A 14671-nucleotide genomic window follows, 5' to 3' on the forward strand; every position below is an offset into this window, starting at 1 on the left:
GTACCGGGCCGTTGGAGCCCCACCCGCGGGCGGCGGGCCTACCTGTGGAGCTGAGGAGACACAGGAGGGGAACGAGAGCCGGAACGAAGGCAAGGTTGAGACGGGAGACGCACAGGAGATTTAAACCTTGCCTTCCATCTATCGTGATGGGGAACGTGAGATCGTTGGCCAACACAACGGACGAACTAACAGCCTTGGCGAGCGGTCAGTGTGTGTACCGTGAGTGTAGTTTGTTGTGCTTCACGGAGACATGGCTACATAGGAATATACCGGACTGTGCTATCGAGTTGGCTGGCTTCACGCTAGCGAGAGCGGACAGGGGACGACTGAGCGGTAAGAAAGGAGGGGGGCTAGCCGTCTTTGTGCACAAAAATGGTGTAACCCTGGACATGTTACCGTGAAGGAGAGCATCTGTACTCAAGATATCGAACTGTTAGCTGTGGGATTGAGGCCATACTATCTGCCTCGGGAGTTCTCTCACGTCGTTGTTGTGTATATACCTCCGTCCGCAGTGGCAGCGCGCGCTTGTGACGTCATCCACTCTACCGTCGCGAGACTACAGACTCGGCACCCCACAGCTCATGATAATGAACGGAGACTTCAATCATGTCTCTCTCTCCAAAACTCTGACCAGCTTCACACAGTATGTGAAATGTAAAACCAGAGGAAATAAAATCCTGGACTTGCTTTAAGCCAATGTGAGGGAGGCATACAGCTCCTCTCCCCTCCCACCCCTCGGCCAGTCTGACCACAACCTGATACACCTTACACCTGTTTACAAGCCTGTAGTAAACAAGCAGCCGGCTACCACCAGCACTGTGAAGGTGTGGTCTAGAGAGGCTGAGGAGGGCCCTGCAGAACTGCTTCCAGAGAACAGACTGGGATCTGTTCCAGGAAGACCATGCAGAGGACATTGAGGGACTCTCCCATTGCATTACGGATTACATCAGGTTCTGTGAGGACAGCGTTGTACCCATCAAGAAGGTCCGCTGTTTTCTTAACAACAAACCCTGGATTAATAAGAACATTAAAATCCTACTCAACAGGAAGAAGAGGGCAGGAGACAGAGAGGGGGTAAAATCAGTTCAGAAGGAGCTGAGAAGGGAACTAAGGGCGGCCAAAAACCGCTATAAGGAGAGGCTGGAGGGCAAGCTGGAAATGAACAGTGCCAAGGAGGTGTGGGATGGGATGAAGCAGATTACGGGACACAGACTGCCAGGTCCAGCTGTGGGGGGCGGGCACGAACGTGCTAATGAGCTGAACCTATTCTTCAACAGGTTCGACTCAACCCCTGCCCCAGTGAGCGAGTTTGTGCCCCCCCTCCTCCACCACCCCTACCCCCAACCCAGTCACCCCTCCTCCCTCCCCCCCTCCCTTTCCCCCTCCACTCCCCCTTGCTACCAGTCTTTTCATCACATCAGGCCAGGTGAGGCGGGAGCTATCTAAGCTCCGGAGGAATAAGGCAATGGGTCCGGACAACATCAATCCCAAGCAGTGGAGGCTTCTCCATTGAGGAGAGGGAGGAAGATCCTCCCTAACATTGTTGAGAATAAAAAGAGACTATTGTAATGAATTAATGCCCTTAAATATGACTACTTTATTGCCTTTGAATATATAATGTTCGTTTCCCTGGGTAAAGGGACATTAGCACCCCCTATCGCCTATTGACAATTACTTCAGGGAGGAACGTCCTCCCTCCGCCGCCGTTCACTCCCATTAATTTTCCCGAAAGTACTGGCGGCCGGTGGATAACATGGGTTTCAATGGGAGAGAGGAGGGAAATCCTCCTCTGAGTGGGTGGGACCTTAAGGGGTCTGATTCGCGCAAAAATCTATCCGTCTGCGCTATGAACCAATAAGCAGGATCCCTGGATGTTGAGCAGTGTTGCCAGATTGGTCCAATTTCCCACCCAATTGGGCTACTTTTAACCATGTTAGGCTGGAATAATTATCATTGGGCGGGAAATCTGCCCAATCTGGCAACGCTGTCGATAACAAACCCGGTCTGCATTGCCGCGGTGCTCAGTCTGAGAGACGCAGTGTTGCCAGATTGGGCGGGTTCCCGCCCAATTGGGCTACTTTAGATTTCATCTCGCGGGGAAAAAATGCATTGGGCGGGTATATACATTTTGGGCTGCTTTTGCCAATATCTGGCGGTTTTTTAATAATGTGAAAACAGCACACCAAACTGTTATTTTATGGTTTAAAAACAGTACAAATACAAAACTCAGTAGGCCTATACTTCAATATACTTCACGTCGTGATGTCACATCAACAAACCGTTGTGCGCCGACGCAGAAGTCTGAGGCAAAAGCCCGCTCTCTCTCAACTCTGTTAGCGAAATAAGCATCATGCCGAAGTGGGGGAAATATAAAAAACTTTATAGAAAGGAATGGGAGACCGACACTGAATTAAAATCGTGGATCGCGCCTGCCCCAGCAGATGACAGCAAAGCTCGTTGCAGGTATTGTAACGTTGAATTAAGAGCCCACCTCACCGGCAGTGTGTCTGCTTATAGGTCGGAATGAAGCGGCCACCGATTATTGACAGGATGGATACTTTATTCTACCGGACTCGTTCGCTTCTTCACTAGACACACACGCTACCGCTCACTCCTCGCTCGTCCACTCACTCGCTGACGACACACACACACACACACACACACACACACACACACACACACACACACACACACACACACACACACACACACACACACACACACACACACACACACACACACACACACACACACACACACACACACACACACACACACACACACGCGCGCGCACACACACGTACACTGCCTTTCTCGCGCACACACATACGCTATTAGGACTAGCGCAAAGGCAGGTGGTTGATGTTACTGCTGTTAATTCTTGGGCCTGGCACTGGGATACAGGAAGTGCATTTTTTCACATTTTCTGTGACATGCACGGTCTGTGATAATAAAATACAACTTGCCATTTGGGCTTAATTGTTTAATACCGTAGCGTTACCGCGTAATCAGAAGGACGAGTCGATATGGTAAAATCCCCAGGGATGTTTATTATTACTCCTCAACCGGACGGAGCCTAAAACATTGCAGCCATTAGAAGTAACTCTTGGCGCATATAACACTAGAACCACAACATGCGTTTAATATTTATTCAAAAAATATTTTTTTCCTGTGAAAAACGTCATTGGGCGGTTTTTTGCTGAAGTGGGCGGGTTTTGGAACGTGATTGGGCGGATTTAGCTCAACCAAATCTGGCAACACTGGAGAGACGCCGAGCAAGTGAATTCTGCGATAGCGAGATCCTAAATGCACAATGGAAACATTGGAAACGGAGGACATTGTTAACGTCTTATTACAAAAACCATTCCATTCATTCAGAAAGAGGTGGACTACTTCCCAAAATCAAGGTCATCAGAAGTAATGGCAACGTCAGTGTTGTGAGTGCTACATGGTTTGCTAGGTACGCATGACTTACTGGTAGCATTACAATAAATTGTAACTGAAAATAAACATAGCTCAATAACTTCAGTCAGTGAGGGCAAAAATAGGCCCAATAATAGGCCCAGATTTTTTTATTTACTTTTACAAATCAATAGTAGGCCTGATTTGACTAATATGCTTTGCATCCTTTCCTTCTCAAATTACAGTGATGCCGCTGGTGGCTTTGTATACATTTTGTTCACATAACTCCCTCCCTGCTATTTTGTAGTTCACCAAAACACCCTGAAACAACTTGAGTCTCACATTCTTATGCCACCATACACCAACAGTGCAAGCAGGCCAATGGCAACCAAGCGCGCAGTCCTTCCTCCCTCACTTTAAAAACCACCAGACGCCACTGATCCCAAGGTGCTTAAAGCGTGTGCCGGACAGCTTGCTGGAGTGTTCCAACACCTCTTCAACCTCTCCCTGAGGCTAAAGAAGGTGCCCCAGTTGTGGAAGACCTCCTGCATTGTTCCTGTGCCTAAGATAGCTCGTCCTAGTTCTCCCAACGACTACAGGCCAGCGGTGCTGATCTTGCACATCATGAAGACCTTCGAAAGACTGGTTCTACAGCACCTCAGGCCCCAGGTGTGTGACTCCATGGACCCACTGCAGTTCGCGTACCAGGCCCAACTCAGCGTGGACGACGCCATCAACACCCCGACATGGTGGCCTGGATTGGTGACTACCTTTTCAGCAGGCCACAGTACGTGCGACTGCAGAGCAGCCAGTCAGATGTGTTGCGAGCAACACTGGCGCACCCCAAGGAACAGTACTTTCACCCTTCCTCTTTACCATCTACACCTCTGACTTCAGCTTCAACTCTGGAACCTGCAATCTCCAGAAATTCTCAGATGACTCCTCCATCGTGGGCTGCCTCTACTTAACCACTCCCCCTACACACTTCCACCAATGCAAAGCGAACAGAACTGAGTAGGGGAGGGCATAGCCTAACTAGTTTGTGACCGACCCAGAGGAACGCAACGCAACGCAAATTAAATGTGAACATGTATGAGGCTTTAATAAAATCCCGGACGATTTTGAAATCCTTTTTTTTTTTTTATGTGTCTCAAAAAGAGGGCATGTCTGGGCAAAAGAGGATGTCTGGTCACCCTACGTACGGGGAACCCATTTGATTCCTACCCTTCCACTGTTAAATAGCAGCGCAAGTTGGTGCATGGGCGCTACCCTGGTAATTTCTCTGCGTGAGAAATACGAAGTGTGGATGGGTTGAATTACGTGTGTCTCACGCCGAATGCGTGAGACTTGAGAGCCCTGTGGATTATAAATACAAAATCTGCCCATATAGGTCCTATTTTAAAAAACATTCAATGTATTGTTTGTTTGGAGGTGTGAGCTGCTTACCTGTTAGACTACAGTTCAGTAATGGTGTGGAATCCTTTCTGCCGTCGTCTGAGCTCACAGTCCTGATTGGTTGCGGTTTTAAATGCAACCCTGCTGAACTTTCTATTTACCCGTAAATTAAACTCTTGATTTGTTGACTTCAATCTCTTGTTTGGGGCGGGCAACTCATGCTATAGAACATGTTTCAAAGCGGTAAAATTTAAGTGGCATGTCGTTTGGCGTGATTGGAATTACAATGTTTGTTGTCAACACACCCAGAAGTGTGTTCTGACTGGTTTGGTTGGTTGGTTGGTTGGTGTGTGACAATTGGTATCCAATGTCATTCAGGTCTTAACACTTTGCGGAATACGTAGTACTTTTACAATAAATGTTCTTAAAATGCGATGCCTATGTTTTTTGACCCGTTCTTTTCTATATGCGTGCGTCCACGTCATGTTTCTGTCCGTATATGAAAACAACAAGATGGCTGACATTTATTTTCTTCTCTGTGAAAAATGCAATATTTTCATATTGATTCAGAATTAAATGGGTTTTAGGAACATTTGCAGCAAGAAATGTGCATTTTATCACCATAACCTTCGTTCAGTGATTATATATTCAGTTTAGGTTGGTAGTTATAACCAAGATTCATTCTGAATGGTTGAATTTAGAAAATTGTTAGAATACAACGTTTCCTATCGATGACCACTTAAACTCTAAGATCCTAAGATCCAAAAATGCTTACACATTTGTCAAGTAAGCCTACAGACTTAAAAAAAAACATTACAGAGATCTTTAAACTTAACTGTAAAGAATTGAACATAAATGTATGAGAATCATGCTTCCATAATAATCAAGTTCAGAGCCCTCACTGTATTTCTGCATATATAAAGTATTCACAAATGTAACATTCCCTGTGAGAACACCCATACAAGCATGTAATGGTAGCGCCCACCCTCACTTGCAGTGCAGAATAATAATAACAATAATAATAAGGAAGTAACATAACTCGCTATTGAAAACAGTGTTTTTGTATTTAATTCAAACATGTCTCATATAATCGTCTTATTTACCCCGACACACACACATTTCAATGTCTTGTTTTGTGTCCGCATTTATAAAATACATTGCAAGGGCACAAATATTTTCAGTTGCTTTTGATGCCCTACATCCTCGAAACAACATGTTGCAGTACTTGAGTCCAACATACACAGAATAGACAATACGTACACATGAGCTTATTCAATCAACGTTGGTTGCACAGAGTCTGTTAACAGACAGAGAAAATCGATGGGTACAGAAAACACCTCCTCCAAATAGCTCGGCTGCCTATAATGGAGGAGATTGAGCAATATGTTGCAAGCTGCTTTGCTTTACATTTGGACAACCTCATAATTCTCAAGCCTCTGACCACCAGCCTGTGGACATGACCCAGGCTGCCGAAAATAAAAACGATGACCTGGCATTTATAGCCTAAACGTATAATAGCTTGCACTAATGGTTGGAACTTAACTTGTTTAGTGAGGAAAGCTTCCTCTAAACTTGAGTCGAAAGTGTAACCAACTTCCCATAGGAAAACCTCTCTGCTATTCTCATCAATCGCAATGACATCTGGTGTATTTGCTGTTATACCTTGAAATACATGGGGGTCATTGCATTGAAACATTTTCTGGTTTCACACATGAATGTTTGTAGAACAAAACAGAGGAATCAAACATGGGTGACACATCTTTGGTGATAATGTCAACAATTCTGTCATGCCTGGCTATGTATAGTCCTTGGTAAACATTACAGCCGTTTAAAATGTGGGACATAGACTCTGTGGTCTGACGCTGTCCATGGTGTTGACAGGGAGAGTCATGATTATTGGGATACCAGATGGACAGATTCAGTTTAGTTGGCAGCACCTGGAGGCGTGCCTTTACTGTAAAAATGAGGATATCCTCATCGATAGCTGCATTTTTTTTAGAATCGAGTGGGACACAGAGTGATCAGCTGACTGGAGGCAGGCAAGCTTCCCTTGCAGCCTCAGTCCTGTCCAGCGTTCCGTTCTCCCTTACACACACACACACACACACACACACACACACACACACACACACACACACACACACACACACACACACACAGTAGTACTTGAATTGTGAAGTGCAAAAAAAAACCAACGAAGAAATATAGATTAAGATACATTCATCCGGGCACATAATGAGTGCACATCCTAGCAAGTGTACAGAGAAAATAAAAGTTTAAAGCACCCATTTGTAAGCATAAAAAACACATACGAGTGCGCACACACACACACACATGACACACCGACACACACACACACACACACACACACACACACACACACACACACACACACACACACACACACACACACACACAGTAGTACTTGAAATGTGAAGTGCAAAAAAATGTACCCTGTCTGTCTTAATCGTTCTAATTTAAAGATTGATTAAACACATCTGGATCAATACATTACCAGAGATAACGATTTACAGTGTGTGCTTAAAACATAAGTTTCAAATTGTTTGACATTGTTCATATATCGCCTGGTAAAGCATAGGCAAAAACGTGAAAAAAAAACAACTAACCCCATGGCTTTTGTTTAGTGGAACCGATGTTTCAAAGGTTCCCCAAGATGGCCCAGTACTTTAGTGAAGGATCCCACTGGTGTCCCGGTGGTTCTTGTAGAGCACCGACATCACCGTGAAGGGTATGGCGTGGAACTCCACTCCAGTGAACCTTTGCCTTCCCAAGGGGGCCAGCTCTGACCTCTACTGTCATCACCTCTAAAGCTAGGCTTGGTCTAGCACTGCCCTACATCTCCAAACGTTTATATTTAGTTCTATGATTTTAAGTATACTTATTTATTCTGCACTTAGGGTCAGGGTTTCACCTATTCTATTCTCCTATTCTGGTTTCATTCTATTCTGTCAAGCACTTTGTGATCTGCTTTCGAAAGGTGCTCTATAAATTAAGGTAGGTACAGGCATATTTTTATTGTGATGCTTATTGCTATTACTATTCCTACTATTAGTCCGCATATCTTGAACGCACACCAACATTTATTGCAACATTGAACAATGTCCCAGTCCTGGTTTGGTGGTCTGAGGTTGATGTCGTTCTCTGGGATATTCACAGATATGTGCGGAGTAACGCTTGCTCGAACGTTAAGTTCCTCGAAGTTGATGTCCCTCTCGGGGATATTCACAGATATGTGTGAAGTAACGCTTGCTCGAACGTTACGTTTCGGAGGACTCGCCAGTACTCGAATGTTAGGTATCGGAGGAGGCTTCGGTTGCCGAACGTTTTGTTTGGGAGGAAGCTTTGGTTCTCGAACGTTACATTTTGGAGGACGCTTCGGTTCTCGAGCTCTGTTGGGTCTGCAAGGCGTATTCCTCTCGTTGATCACGATGAATAACAGCAGTCCGACACACGCCAGCTGGCCCCAGGTGTTTCCTATAGACGAAAGTTCGTGGTCATTGATACCGCTTCCGATGTTGCCTCCGATCTCTGACATATCGGAGTGTTGTCTTCGGTCCAAGGAGAAGACTCTGAGCACCCTCAAGAGGTTGAAGGTGATCTGGTAGGTGTGCACTGGGTCATACCCAGTCCCCAGACCCTGATTGGCCTCGTAGTGCTGTGTGATGAACACCTGACAGATGGTGTCCTGGTCCAATAGCGAGAATATGATGCGTGCCCTGTTGAGTTCCTCACCCCCCAACAGATGGTTTACGTGACCCGCGACATAAGAGGGCAAAGAGATTCCGTTATTGTTGATCATGGGGTTGATGTTGCCGAGGGTGTAGTACTGCTGGCCGGGTGTTAGTGGATCCAGGACTCCCTCATAGTTTCCATAATGATGAGTGCCATAGTCTCCATTGCTTGGTTCAAAGGTCAGCTCTATCAAGTCGTTGTTGTCAAATTCTATTGTGTTGGCAAACCAGTGGAGCAGCACAAGGCTGTGCTGGGGCACCGATTGGCCGAATGGGATTTTCTTCAGGTCATTGATTGAGTTGAGAATTCCAATAGTTGATTCAGTAGGAAAGATTGAGAGAAAGAGGACTAAAAAGCCCATTAGATGACTTTCCGACATGTTCGACCTTGAAAAAACACAAAACATATTTACTTTAATTTTCACAATGTCTTGTTTTTTTTTGTATGTATGATGACTATATGCTCTGTAAGGTGACCTTGGGTGTCTTGAAAGGCGCCTCTAAATTAAATGTATTATTATTATTATTATTATTACTTATTTAAAGAAAAATGCATTTTTTTATATAAATCTTATCTGAAGATTAAACATTGTTTTTTCAATTTGAGTATACCATGCATTGTTAAATACTTGATCCTGATTGGTCATAACGTTCCAAGGATGTCCATTATTTTCCAATAACTGGACACCTCTGTCTTTTAGTAATTCCAAATCAATGCGCTGCAAAAAACAACGGTCAAATAGAGCTATCACTGTCAACTGATACACCCACACAAACCCCTGTTCTGCTATTGGTCATAATGCCTGTTGTGTTTATAGCATACAAAATTTGATCATTCAAAAAAATGTAGCATAACAAAACAAACATTGTGAACCAAATACAAAGTTGATAATAAATACAAAATCAGTCCATATTTCTTAATATGCAAAACATTCAAATAAAATAAACATGTCATTAGTTTTGATTTGTGAGCCGCTTACCCGTTAGGCGTCTGCTCCGTATTGGTGTGGAATCGTTTCTGCCGTTGCCTGACCTCGCGGTCCTGATCTGTTATGCTGTAAATTTTAAGTTTCACTTTCTGTTTCACCGTAAAGGAAACTCTTGAGTAGTGAGGGGGGGGCGGTATCTCATGAGAAGCCAGGAAGAACATAACACAAAACACATAATTCTATAAATTGTCTATTCATTTTAGGATACCATGCATTGTTCAATTCTAGATTATGATTGGTCATAGCCTAATGTTCCAAGGATTTGCATTATTTTTTCCATAAAAGGAAACCTCTGCCTTTTAACAGTTCCAAATCAATGACTTACAAATCCAGCAACAACAGTCAAATAGAGCTATCACTATCAACTGATGCACCCACACAAACCCCTGTCCTGCTATTAGTAATGAAACCTGTTGTGGTTACAACTCACTTAATTTGAGAATAAAAATATATACAATAACAAAACAAACAATGTGACCCTGATAGTGGATTACCTATAAATACAAAATATGCCCATATAGGCCTAGATCTGAATTTAAAAAGCATTAAATAAAAATCAATGTCTTGTTAGTTTTGAGGTGTGAGCTGCTTACCTGTTAGACTACAGTTCAGTATTGGTGTGGATTCCTTTCTGCCGTCGTCTGAGCTCGCAGTCCTGATAGGTTGTGGTTTTAAATACAACCCTGCTTAACTTTGGGGGGTGGGTTGTAAGTGTTGCGTCATTGTGGTGACAGAGGAACTACTGCTCGTGTTAGAACCTGTTTTTAAAGTGAGTTTTCTATCATTGCTACGCTGGTTGATATGGACGATGTTGTCGCAGAAAACCAAACTTGGCCATTGTTTCGGCAGGGGGGGCACTTAAGTGTTGCGTCATTGCGGCTACAAAGGAACTACTCTATGTTTATTTCCTGTAACCATACAGTAAAGGAAAGGGCGGGGGGAGACTTTGTTTGAAGCGATATGATTTGAGGGGTTTGTAAAAATTGCCATGATTGGCGTTGTTTTCTCAGACTGGATCGTTGGATTTCTTTCCTCAAAGCCCGCATTCTCTTGGGGACCAATGGCTGTCGTACAATGTTCTTCAAAACACCTCGTTACTCTAACACTGAATAGAACAGCTTGCACCAAGTGTGTCCTTGCTGGAGGTTGGGGAACTCATTGTCATCCAACGTGATTCAGGTCTTGAGATTATTGTTTTACAATGGTAGCACTGGTGTTCCAAACTTCTGAAGGTTAGGGGCACTAGCAAAAATGTAAGAAACACAAATAAACAAATATGTTTTTATTGATTTTGTTCTAGGTTACTACAAAAGTGAGGGTGCTGATTTTGAAGAACAAGTGGGATGTAAATACATGCATTATATGCCACATAAATTGAATCCAACAATCCAAACATAACACTTGCCAAATGCTTGCACATTTATCAAGTAAGCCTACAGACTGAAAAAATCAATTACAGAAATCTTTAAATGTTTAATTTAAGATTATGAAACATAAATGTATGAGAATCAAGCTTCCATAATGATCAAGTTCAGAGCCCTCACTGTAATTTTGCATATTTAAAGTATTCACCAATATTCCCCCCACCAAAATGTTACATTCCCTGTTGGAACAAACCTACTAACATGTAATGGTAGTGCCCGCCCTCACTCGCATTGCGGATTAATAATAATAAGAATAATAATAAGGAAGTAGCCTACGCGTAATTAGCTATCGTAAAGTGTTTTTGCATTTAATTTGAACATTCTCATTTAATTGTCTCAATTAATGCAGAGAGCATTAAGCCTACCAACGAAGAAATACAGATAAAAATATATTTTTCAGGCACATACTGAGTGTACTTTCGAGGAAATGTGCACAGAAAAGAAAATCGTTTAAAGCACCCACTTATAAGCATAAAAAACACACATGCGCAAACACACACACACACACACACACACACACACACACACACACACACACACACACACACACACACACACACACCGACACACACACATGCAAAAAATGTACCCTGTCCGTCTGAATCGTTCTAATTTAAAGATTAATGAAACACATCTGGATCAACACATTACCGGATCTACAGTGTGTGCTTAAAAAATACGTTTTAAAATGTTTAGCTAGTGTTCGCATATTGTCTGACACCCTGAAAGAGGCAACAACGTAAGTCTTTGTGGAGCCTGACCCGATGACGTTTCTTTAGTGGAACCGATGTTTCAAAGGCTCCCCAGTGTGGCCCAGTACTCTAGTGAAGGATCCCACTGGTGTCCCGGTGGTTCTTCTAGAGCACTGACATCACTCCTCCCTGTATTATTTATCATTTATTCTGTACTTTATTCTGGTTTGGTCCTATCCTGTCAAGCACTTTGTAATCTGCTTTCGAAATATGCACAAATTAATATCTGAATTTGTGTACATCTACATATACAGCTACAGCTATTATTAATATTACTGCTAGGAATCCCAGTGCCAGGCACACTGTAAGGCATTGATCCTCCCCCCGGGGCTGAGGGGGCGGCCTGTAGTTGTTGTAGCTTTGTAGATTTTTCATTTGCGGAGTTGATCTTCCTTGATAGTTATGTTCCGGAAGACGCTTCGGTTCTCGAGCTCTGTTGGGTCTGCAATGCACATTCCTCTGGTTGATCACGATGAATAACAGCAGTCCGACACAGGCCAGCTGGCCCCACGTGTTTCTTAACGAAGAAAGTTCGTAATAGTCGATGCTGCTCCCGAAGTCTCTTCCGATCTCTGACAGCTCGGAGTGTTGGTCCAAGGAGAAGACTCTGAGCTCCCTCAAGAGGTTGATGCTGATCCGGTAGGTGTGCTCTGGGTCATACACAGTCCCCTGACCCTGACTGGCCTGGTAGTGCTGTGTGATGAACACCTGACCGACGGTGTCCTGGGACGAGTACGAGAATATGATGCGGGCCCTGTTCAGTACCTCACCCCGTAACAGACGGTTTAGGTCATTGGTGAAATAAGAGGGCATAGACCTTCTCTGATTGTTGATCAAGGGGTTGATGTTGCCGAGGGTGAAGTACCGGTGGCGAAAGGGAAGCGGATCCAGGAATCCCTGAACGTTTACATAGTGATGAGCGCCATAGTCTCCTTGGTCTGGGTCAAAGTTCAACTCTAGCCTGTTGTTGTTGGTCAATTCTATGGTGTTGGCAAACCAGTGGAGCAGCACAAGGCTGTGCTTGGGCACCGATCGGCCGAATGGGATGTCCTTCAGGTCATTGATTGAATTGAGAATTCCAATAGTTGATGCAGTAGGAAGGAATAATAGAAAGAGGACTAAAAAACAGATTTGATGACTTTCCAACATGGTCGACCTTGAAAAAACACAAAACATATTTACTTATTAAAAGTTTATATATAAATTTATATAAATCTTATCTGAAGATTAAACATTGTTTATTCAATTTGAGTATACCATGCATTGTTAAATACTTGATCCTGATTGGTCATAACGTTCCAAGGGTGTCCATTATTTTCCAATAACTGGACACCTCTGTCTTTTAGTAATTCCAAATCAATGCGCTGCAAAAAACAACGGTCAAATAGAGCTATCACTGTCAACTGATACACCCACACAAACCGCTGGCCTGCTATTGGTCATAATGCCTGTTGTGTTTATAACGTACAAAATTTGATCATTAAAAAAAATGTAGCATAAAAAAAAACACATTGTGAACCAAATACAAAGTTGATAATAAATACAAAATCAGTCCATATTTCTTAAAGGCACCCAGTGCAACTTTCGAGGCAAAAATGAACATTCGATTTCTAGTCTTTTTTACACGTAGTATATTTCAATAACTCCCTACCATTACATATCGACATTCAAGGAGCGAAGATGAGACGTCGTTGTGTGGTGAGAACTGAGAGAAAATCGTAAACAAAAACAATGGGCGCCAGCTTCTTTATTTATTGCGAGTCCCGAACGCTTCCGGAGATTCTAAAATGTTATCCTGTCACTGGTTCTGTTTGCCAATGCGAGAATTGTTTTCTAAGTGTGTACATACTTTACGATACGCACCCACATTCAAATGTTGTACCATTTTGTACCGTTTTGTGCCGTTTTGTACCGTTTTGTGCTGCTTTTTCTGCGCCCGTGGTTTTCTCTTTTCTGTAAGGATGGCACATCGTCCTCCCCGAGCAACAAAGCAGAAAGCCCTGGAGGGTTTTCACCTGATGGAGGAAGATTCCAGCAACGAGGTATGTAGAAAAGTTTTGTATTCTAACTTTTGCGTGGACCGTAACGTTATGTGTTGTCATCGATCACCGGTCTCAACGGTCTCGACGTCACGTGTTCGGAAAACTCAGAGGCTTGCCGACTGGAATCCTGGGTTATTTTTTGTAGGTTACAATAAATAAAGAAGCTGGCGCCCATTGTTTTTGTTTACGATCAGTTCTCACCACACAACGACGTCTCATCTTCGCTCCTTGAATGTCGATATGTAATGGTAGGGAGTTATTGAAATATACTACGTGTAAAAAAGACTAGAAATTGAATGTTCATTTTTGCCTCGAAAGTTGCACTGGGTGCCTTTTTAATATGCAAAACATTCAAATAAAATAAACAGTCAGTAGTTTTGATTTGTGAGCCGCTTACCTGTTAGGCGTCTGCTCCGTAATGGTGTGGAATCGTTTCTGCCGTTGCCTGACCTCGCGGTCCTGATCTGTTATGCTGTAAATTTTAAGTTTCACTTTCTGTTTCACCGTAAACGAAACTCTTGAGTAGTGAGGGGGGGGAGGCATCTCATGAGAAGCCAGGAAGAACACAACACAAAACACATAATTCTATAAATTGTATATTCATTTTAGGATACCATGCATTGTTCAATTCAAGATTATGATTGGTCATAGCCAGGGCCGGATCTACCATTAGGGCCCACGGCACTGTGCCCAGGGGCCCCAACCATTCCCAGCCAGCACCACACGAAATATTTTTTTTTTGTATTATTTTTTTTTATGAATGTTTGTACTAGTTATACATGGTATTATTAAATAGGGTATTCATTTAAAATTCATTATTAAAACGAATGTCATAAGAACAGCAATATAATGATTCTGAACAATATAGTGGCCTAATGTGACAGTTAACCCCCCTCCCATAACCTGTCAATTGAG

General features: G+C 43.3%; 4 protein-coding genes across 11 annotated transcripts in view; all 4 read right to left on the reverse strand.

Moving 5' to 3' along the window:
* LOC115532531 (uncharacterized) overlaps positions 1-14671 on the reverse strand; it is a 68204-nt gene that overhangs the window by 43692 nt on the left and 9841 nt on the right. The window lies entirely within an intron of this gene.
* The window catches only part of LOC115532530 (uncharacterized), a 74327-nt gene that overhangs the window by 35710 nt on the left and 23946 nt on the right, over positions 1-14671 (reverse strand). The window lies entirely within an intron of this gene.
* LOC115532525 (uncharacterized) lies at positions 5843-10384 on the reverse strand. Of its 7 annotated transcripts, none has more exons than XM_030342360.1 (4): positions 10132-10384; positions 9530-9604; positions 9162-9268; positions 5843-8936 (listed from the first exon to the last, which is right to left on the reverse strand). In XM_030342360.1, exons 3-4 carry the CDS (start codon positions 9194-9196, stop codon positions 7808-7810), a joined length of 1164 nt encoding a protein of 387 aa, XP_030198220.1. In that variant the 5' UTR covers positions 9197-9268; positions 9530-9604; positions 10132-10384; the 3' UTR covers positions 5843-7807. The 7 variants fall into 7 exon arrangements, with proteins under 7 accessions (XP_030198220.1, XP_030198219.1, XP_030198218.1 ...); XM_030342359.1 differs by having other exon boundaries at positions 9530-9649; XM_030342358.1 differs by having other exon boundaries at positions 9530-9675.
* On the reverse strand, positions 10806-14314 carry LOC115532529 (uncharacterized). 2 transcript variants are annotated; one of them, XM_030342368.1, is made up of 3 exons: positions 14154-14196; positions 12972-13078; positions 10806-12870 (listed from the first exon to the last, which is right to left on the reverse strand). In XM_030342368.1, exons 2-3 carry the CDS (start codon positions 13004-13006, stop codon positions 11934-11936), a joined length of 972 nt encoding a protein of 323 aa, XP_030198228.1. In that variant the 5' UTR covers positions 13007-13078; positions 14154-14196; the 3' UTR covers positions 10806-11933. The 2 variants fall into 2 exon arrangements, with proteins under 2 accessions (XP_030198228.1, XP_030198227.1); XM_030342367.1 differs by lacking the exon at positions 12972-13078 and having other exon boundaries at positions 14154-14314.

This window comes from Gadus morhua, chromosome 19, assembly GCF_902167405.1.
Source record: "Gadus morhua chromosome 19, gadMor3.0, whole genome shotgun sequence".
Lineage (NCBI taxonomy): Eukaryota > Metazoa > Chordata > Actinopteri > Gadiformes > Gadidae > Gadus > Gadus morhua.

Excerpts from the sequence above, each read along its gene's own strand:
- LOC115532529 (XM_030342367.1), bottom strand. The coding sequence starts at position 14,299 with ATGCCTCCCCCCCCTCACTACTCAAGAGTTTCGTTTACGGTGAAACAG. Across the intron at positions 12,871-14,153 it reads ACGGAGCAGACGCCTAACAG|GTCGACCATGTTGGAAAGTC; the intron begins GTAAGCGGCTCA and ends TGTTTTTTCAAG.
- LOC115532525 (XM_030342355.1), bottom strand. The coding sequence starts at position 9,699 with ATGTTCTTCCTGGCTTCTCATGAGATACCGCCCCCCCCTCACTACTCA. Across the intron at positions 8,937-9,529 it reads ACGGAGCAGACGCCTAACGG|GTCGAACATGTCGGAAAGTC; the intron begins GTAAGCGGCTCA and ends TGTTTTTTCAAG.